Raw genomic sequence first — 8,220 nt, forward strand, 5'->3', positions numbered from 1 at the left:
GAGCGTCCCCTGGGATGTCCCGAAGCAGAGGGGATTTCCTGAAAAGTGTCGGCTCACCTTTTCAAAGGGCCGGGACCCTGGAGGGTCGGGGGTGGCGTATGCCACCGTGTTTCTGGTATGGGGGACCCTCCCCCTCCCCGCCGGAGGGCATGAACTTCACACAGCCCCCTGGCCCGTGGTTTCAGGCAGGCAGATGCACTCACACCAGCCCCCAGCCCATGGGAAGCGTCTTCAGAAGTTGGGAGAGCAGCGATGCCCAGGCTTCCGCTGTGGCTGCTTCTCTAAAGCCCGTCCCTAATAGGGACTGGGACGACCGATGCTGAGGTCCCTGTGCACCCCCTCATCCCCATCTTCCTCTCACAGCCGAGTACCCCACCAGTAGTGGTTGCATCGAGATCCTGGCGGGAAGTCCAGGCCAACACTAAGGAGAGCTGTAGTGAGACAACATGGGCCTTGGGGTATCCCTTGGTCTATCTGCAACCCCCACCTCCACTCGAGTCATTTATTTGCTGTAAAACTGTGGGCAAGGTCCTTAATCTTCCTCAGTATCCTTCTCTGGATATGAAAAGGGGGATAAACCATAGTTACCTCAATGAGGGGTCGTAAGGATTTCACTCAACATTTCATGTCACACAGAAAGCAATGCCTTGCTTATAGAAGGCACTCCGTAAATGTTATTTCTCTTTATGCAAACATTCGGGCAAACTCAAGATCCACTCTCTCTTACCTAACAGGCAGGCAAGATAAGGTGCAGTGGGCTCAGGACTGGCAAATATGAGGCACTGGAAAGAAGGGGTGGTCAAAGACAGGCCAAGGGGCTTAAAAAGGCCAGACAAGCTTTGGCTGAAATGATTTGAGAATAATTCTTTTCCACTCCCGTAACCCCAGGTCCCAGATTCATATGTTTCTGTTCTGTTTTGTATGAAATATTATTTTTAAATATATTAACCACACGGGTGCAAATATTAACCACCTGGAAGGTGGCAATCCCCGCCTTCCAGAAACTCATTTCAAAGGACGAAGAAAAACAATGAACAAATTTCTCTTTGCCTATGTTATGGCCCAGGGAAAATAATGCGTGGGCTCAGAAGTAGTCTGTCTCCTGGTCCCCACCACACGATAAAGTCAAATCCATTAAACCCTCTGATATTTAATGTCTTCATTTGTAAAATGGGGATGATGATGATAATAATGCCTTCTTTAAAGGATTGTTGTGAAAGTTAAAGGACATAATATATATTGAAGCACTTTGAACTAGCAATCCAGGAGAACAGAGTCAACAATTCACTAAAAACAATAACCAGAAAACAAAACCTAAGCGAAGAGGAGAAACCCAAAAGGACAGACATTGCTTAGTGCAGAATGACTAGGGCTTATTTTCATTCAGAGTGAGAAGTCTAGAAGGAAAGTTTCAATTCAGACATGCAGTCTAGTATAAATTTCAGGGAGGGGTTTCAAGACACTCAATTACAAGAAAGGAAAACCCTGTCCAGTTTGCCATGTTAAAACTTAAAGCATGACTCCATCAGCCGTGGCCAGTATGTTTCAGTGATTTGAGTGCCCCAAAGGGCTCCATTCCCCTGCCTTGGTTAGGGTGTGTGCAGGAGGCAGCCAATTGACGTGTCTCTCTCATCTCTCTCTCTCTCTCTCTCTCTCTCTCTCTCTCTCAAAATCAATGGAAAAAATATCCCTGGGTGAGGATAAACAAAATAAAACAAACAAACAAACAAAAGACACATCTTCGTCAAGTCTTGAGATGTTTTCTTATAAGCACATTTCAGTTTGTCAAGTGTCCCTGCAGGAAATTGTCACCTATTAGAGGAGGGCTACAGAGTAAGCATGGTCAAAGCATGATGTAACTGCAGAGTTACTGAAGTGTGCTTTTAAAATAGGGAGAAAACACAGAACCACATTTTCTTATGCTATGAGCTATAGAAGTGAATATTTATATAGCTTCTCATCTTAATGTCTCTTTACATATATGTACACTTATTTTGCATCTATATGTGCAAATTTCCATTTTGTGTGAGATCCAATCATTGAACTTTTTTGTTCATAATTTTCATTTACAATCAGAGATAACAAAGGTTTCCCCCCTCTCTGTTCTTCACAAAATCCCAGCCAGCCCAACAAAATAGAACGTTTCATCTCTATTTAATTTTGTAATGACTTAGTTTTTCTTTGGGTTGTGCTTTCCCCTCCTCTCAAAAATATGAACCGATTAATTATATTAGCCATATGGCTTGATCATAGCAGCTAATTTCCATTTCATAATGTAATTATTCTTTAAACACTGACAATTTATTAGTCAAGGTGTTTAGGAAGTTTCTCTCTAGCTCTATCTCCTTTAAATGATTGAAATAACCATATAAACTCAAAGCCATTAGACTGTTACTTTTCATGGTTTTAGATCCTATGACTCCTCAGCTTTAAATACCGTATTTCCAAGAAGAAGCTTCGACTAGCTCTGTGGTGCTGGGACTTACAATATGGACGATCCAGAGCAGCCTTGTTTTCCTGCCCAACGAAGGCTTTCAACAGTGAGAATTGGATGTAATGGCTCATAGGGCTACTCAGTTGTGTTGGACATGCGTGCTGGCTGGAAAGCTGTGCAGTCACACAGTACTGCAAACAAAGCATGTCATCCTTCAATGCTCTTAATGCTTTGTCCATTAAATGTAGTCCCTCATGTAAATGGCAGCGTATTTAACTGGTAAACAGATGTTCCCCCCTATCATCTCAGAATTAGAAAGCTGAGGTTATGGTTTACTGTGAGCTCTGGGTTTCTCCCCCCCCGTCCCCCCCCCTCGCCCCCTGAGTATTTTCCAGAGTCATTTCTGTCCCCCACCCCCCCACACTCATCTGAATTTAGCTTCTGTTGTGGCCTTACTCTCTTGGTTTAGGGAGTGAATGCTCCTGACACTATAATACACATCTTATGGGTCTCTACAAATATTCACATCTAATACATAAAAAAGATGTAGAACATAACTCTAAAGCATGCCATATTTAAGGTAATTTGCCCTTAATACAGTCTGACTTTAACTGAGGGTGTGGTTTCAATGAACTACTTTGTATATATCCCTTAGTTTAAAATACAAGAAATATATCAGCTTGTCTCCTAGAGGATGGGATTTAAATGCCAGATGGATAGCTGACCCTTTAATAGGCAAAAACACTGGACTTTAAGCCAGTTGAGAAAATGTGAACTCTAGCCAGCCTACACTCACTTAACTAGAATTTTAAAAAACTTACATTAAGGTCATACATTTCCCTATATTCATCACCATTTATTATTGATTATATTTCCTGATTAAGAGTCCCATTCAGGTGTGCTGTATTGAAAATATTTGTTAAGAGCTTGACTATGGATCCTCACATTTAAAGAGAGGTGTTTATCTTGAGATCCTTTTATCATCATTGCCTGGTTATTGGACCACAGGTGGGTGCCTGGGCTGAGCATTAAGCCTCTGATCTCAGAATGATGAAATTATTGCCCCTTTATCAGAACTAAGACTCCCTTACTTAAAGGTCTGCCAAATGTGATACATTTATAGTAAGTAATTCAATCATTAATTTGAGAGTGGCTAACAGTACCTTGCAATAGTTGCTTAACAATAATTTGTGCATGGGTAGATATCACATCTTTTATTTTTCCATATTATAATAATAATTATTTTTAAAATAACCATCATTTAAATATGACATCCATAAAGAAAATTTATTTATCTGTTCTTATCTTGTATGACATTTAGGTTGCATCCAGTTTGGGGCTATTTTGAATAATGCTGCTATGAACATTTTGTATATGTGTTTTGGTACATATATGTGCATTCCTGGTAGGTATAATCCCTAGGAGAGAATTGCTGGGTTATCATGTATTATTATTGATTTTACTGCCTGATAAGGAATATATAATAATCTTCCAATGGCATCCCATCTAATTCAGAATAAACATTAATGGCCTTACAATTATTCACAAAGCCCTAAGCACTTGGTTCTGACACTACTTTCTTTCTTGCTGCTTCTACTGTAGGTGTTGTAACCTCCATGCTATTCTTAGAACTTATTAGGCCTGCTTCTCCTTTAGGGCTTTCTTCCTTGCCTCTTCTCTCTGCCTGGAAGCTCCTCCACCAAATATTTGCAGGATCCCTCCCTCATCTCTTTCTCTTGATTCAAATATTACCTTCTCAGTAAGGCCTTCCCTGACCAGTCAATTAAAGCTGCAATCCACCCTAGCCAGTTTTGCTCAGTGGATAGAGCATGGGCCTGTGGACTGAAGGGTCCCAGGTTTGATTCTGGTCAAGGGCACATACCTCACCTCAATTGCAGGTTCCTCTTTGGCCTGGGCTCTGGTCGGGGCTCGTGTAGGAGGCAACCAACTGATGTGTCTCTCTCACATCAATGTTTCTCTCTGTCTTTCCCTCTCTCTTCCACTGATTTTCCACTAAAAATCAATGGAAAAATATTCTTGGGTGAGGATTAAACAAACAAACAAGCAAAAAGCTGTAATCCCTTCCTATTACCTCATTTTACTCCCTGTCACCCTTCTTTGCTTTGTGTTTTTCCATATCACAGATTGGTATCTGACATTCTATATGTTCTTATTTGTTTGTTTTTGGTCTCTTCTGACTAGAATGTAAACTCCATGCAGGCAGAGATTTTTGTCTAGGACTGAAGTGGATCAAGTGAGAAAATGTGCTTGAAAATGCTTTCCAAAGTTTGAAGTCTTTATCCAAGAAGGTGTTCTCAGCTGGCACATAAGATCTCCCAGGAAAAATGACTTAAAAATGATAAAACAAATAAGGAATGTCCATTGAGAACCACAGCTTTCTTTTCGCTCTTATGTCTTATAAAGGTTAATGCATGTTATGGTTCAACTATCTCTTACTCATGTATCTAATTGGTGTGTTTTTCTTCTTAGTAGAGACCAGAGATTAAGAGCTCCATCAGACATCTGAGCTCTGAAACCTCCATTCATGGGTAGGGCTGGGAATCCTAAAGGAACTCCAGGTTTAGCTGGAATGATGAGAGCAGTAACAAGTATGCACATTTACTGAGTGCCAGGCAAATGGTGCTTTGCATCTATTAGCTCATTTATCATCATAACATCCCTTTGAGGTACTGTTACTACTCTTTGTGTCACAGGTGGGGAAAACAGGCAGAAAGAGGTAAAAATAACTTCACTAAGCTAGACAAGTAGGAGCAGGATTTGAACTCAAGTAGCTGGGTAGAGAGCTCTGGTAAATAACTACTCTGCTGTGCAGCCCAAGTTCAGTAACCTTCTGGGTGGCCCTGCTCTATTATAGAACAGCGTAAGCTAAGTCCATGGAAGGGGAACTTTCCTTCTTGACAACCTTACCCAAGAGGCCAGGACAGAGTGTGCTCTCTGATGTTGTCAGGAGTAGTGATACTATTGGCCGGAGCCGGTTTGGCTCAGTGGATAGAGCGTCGGCCTGCAGACTGAGGGGTCCCAGGTTCGATTCCGGTCAGGGGCATGTACCTGGGTTGCGGGTATATCCCCAGTAGGAGATGAGCAGGAGGCAGCTGATCGATGTTTCTCTCTCATTGATGTTTCTGACTCTCTATCTCTCTCCCTTCCTCTCTGTAAAAAGCAATAAAATATATTTAAAAAAAAAAAGGAATAGTGATACTATTGTAAAGATCTTGCTTCTCTTTTTTTTTTAAAAAAAAAAACCATTCTCATGAATATTACTTTTTTTATTTTATTTTTTAATCTTTAATTTCTTTATTGGTTAAGGTACTACAAACGTGTCCTCATCCCCTTATTAACCCCCAACCTCCACAACCCACTCATGCTCTCATCCCCCAGTTGTCTGTGTTCATTGGTTTGGCTTATATGTATGCATACAAGTCCTTCGGTTGATCTCTTCCCCTTAGCCCCAAAATCCCCTCCCTGGATCTGTCCCTGTTCATCAGTCTATGTTGTTCTCTATATTCCACAAATGAGTGAGATCATGTGGTATTTATCTTCTCTGACTGGCTAATTTCACTTAGCATAATGCTCTCCAGTTCCATTCATGCAGTTGCAAATGGCAAGAGTTCCTTCTTTTTTACCCCAGCAGCGTAGTATTCCATTGTGTAGATGTACCACCGTTGTGTTTTTCTGGACTACATTTCTGTGAAATGTCCCCCCTGACCTCTCTCCATAGGCATATCCCTGGGGGCGTCTCCCTACAGAAAGCAGATTAGTGACTGCCAGGGCCTAGGGCGGGAGGGCAGGGAGGGGCACTGGGAAAGGGAGGTGACTGTTAATGGGTATGGGTTTAAAGTCCTACAATTGGTTCCTCCCTGAGGGGGCGTGGCTGGACTCTGGGGCGGACCCAGCCAGACTAAAAAACCCTGTGGAGGGGCGACGGCCCACACTGTGGTGGCTGTTAAGCAAGGAGGCATGGAGGAGTGCGCTTGCCTCTGGGCGTGGGCTCTTCGCGGGGATGTCGGTGTCTTCAGGAGTGCCAGGTCGCAGCTGAGACAGCAGCAGCCGATGGCAAGCCGGCCCTGGCAGAAAAGCACGTGGAGGTGGACTCGGCAGCGCGGTGCTGTGCGGGGAGTGGAGGAATCCAGAGCCCCATGCCTCCCCCACCGCCCCGCACTGCTCGCTGCGGGACCTGCCAGCGAAACTGCTGGTGGAGATCTTCGCCTTGCTTCCCGGCACCGACCTGCCCAGCCTGGCCCAGGCTTGCAAAAAAGTCCAGCACATCCTGCACACCGACAGCATCTGGAGATGGCGCTGCCGGGAGGAGTTTGGCGTTCCTGAAACCTTGCAGAAACCGGAGATGATGGGTACGTCTTGGGTTTGTGGCAGCTAGATTATGACTATAGAAGACTGCTGAGGGTAGTGGTGGATGGCTTATGCATTACTGGTTGGACGTGCGTGCCTTCCCTTAACACCCATGTGGATGGCCCAATGCAATTCGAACCCTCGTTTAGAATTCGCCTGACAGAGAGGAAATCAGCCACGGTGGAGTGCACGGACGACTTCTACAGCTTTTCCCACAGCCGCCTCATGCAGATTCGGAAGGACAGGTTCAGCACTAAGTGGACCAAGAGAGACCACCAAACGGATTCACCAACGCGGTTAGGGGAGAACAGGTTCTGCAGGTGTTTGAGGACAGACTGCCATATGACTGGCTGACCTACCATACGACCTCATCAGGCCAGGCCTCTTCCAATGCAGATACGATCGCTTAGGCCTAATGATTGCCATGCTCAGCTTCCATGGGAAGTATGCCATGGTCACAAGAAGATCACGGGAAACTACATGGGGACGTTAGAGATCCACCTCATGCGCTGCATCCAGCTGCCAGATGGCGAGTTCTTCCCCAACTTCAACGAGCTCTCCCGCGTGGTCCAGGAGATTGACCAGCAGGTGATCCGGGAGCAGCAGCAGCAGCAGCAAGAAGACGGGACTGAGGAAAGCCAGGGCCATGGCTGGCAGAGCCCTGCCCAGCCCAGCGTCGGGGAGTCCGGGGCTGCAGCTTCAGAGGAGCAGCCTGTTCCGTTTGCTCTGCCTGTGGGCGTGCGCTCATCTTACCAGGACTACCCCCGAACCTGCAGGAGGATGTGTTTCTATGCTGTGCACAATGTTGCCTCATAAGCTCACCCTACCCCGGGCGGTGCCCTGGAGTCTTCATCCTGTTCATGAGAACCACTTCGGGTTCATCTCTCTGGAGGAGAGACACTTCATCCTGTTCGGCAGAGTCCAGAACACCTTCCAGATTGTAGAGGCACCATCCCCGCAGGCCTTCCTGGAGATGCTCTGGAACATTCAGTCCGGACGCCCTGGGAGGAGCAGCCTGCCTGCACTTTGAAGATTTGACCTTCTGACCAGGTTACCCACCTTTGTTTGTTTTTTTAATCCTCACCCAAGGATATTTTCCCATTGATGTTTAGAGAGAGTAGGGGAGGGAGGGAAAGAAAGAAATAATTGATGTGAGAGAAACCCATCAGTTGTTTGCCTCCTGCCCAAGCCCGGACCAGGGCAAGGCTGGGTAGGGGCCAGCAATTGAGGTAGAAATAAACCTTAGACCGGTGGTTCTCAACCTTCCTAATGTTGCGACCCTTTAATACAGTTCCTCATTTTGTGGTGACCCCCAATTTCATTGTTACAAATTGAATGTAATTAAAGCATAGTGATTAATCACACACAAAAATAAAGACATCTTTTTTTGTTATTTATTTTTTTAAATCTTTATTGTT

At 44.7% G+C, this 8,220-nt stretch overlaps 1 protein-coding gene across 1 annotated transcript in view; it reads left to right on the forward strand.

Moving 5' to 3' along the window:
* The window catches only part of EVX2 (even-skipped homeobox 2), a 22,610-nt gene extending 15,454 nt beyond the window's left edge, over positions 1 to 7,156 (forward strand). Inside the window, 2 exon segments of the mRNA XM_006779468.1 lie at positions 6,554 to 6,804; positions 6,966 to 7,156. Coding sequence (XP_006779531.1) covers positions 6,554 to 6,804; positions 6,966 to 7,156 — 442 coding nt within the window.
* The last annotated feature ends 1,064 nt before the right edge of the window (positions 7,157 to 8,220 follow it).

This window comes from Myotis davidii, unplaced genomic scaffold (assembly GCF_000327345.1).
Source record: "Myotis davidii unplaced genomic scaffold, ASM32734v1 scaffold370, whole genome shotgun sequence".
NCBI lineage: Eukaryota > Metazoa > Chordata > Mammalia > Chiroptera > Vespertilionidae > Myotis > Myotis davidii.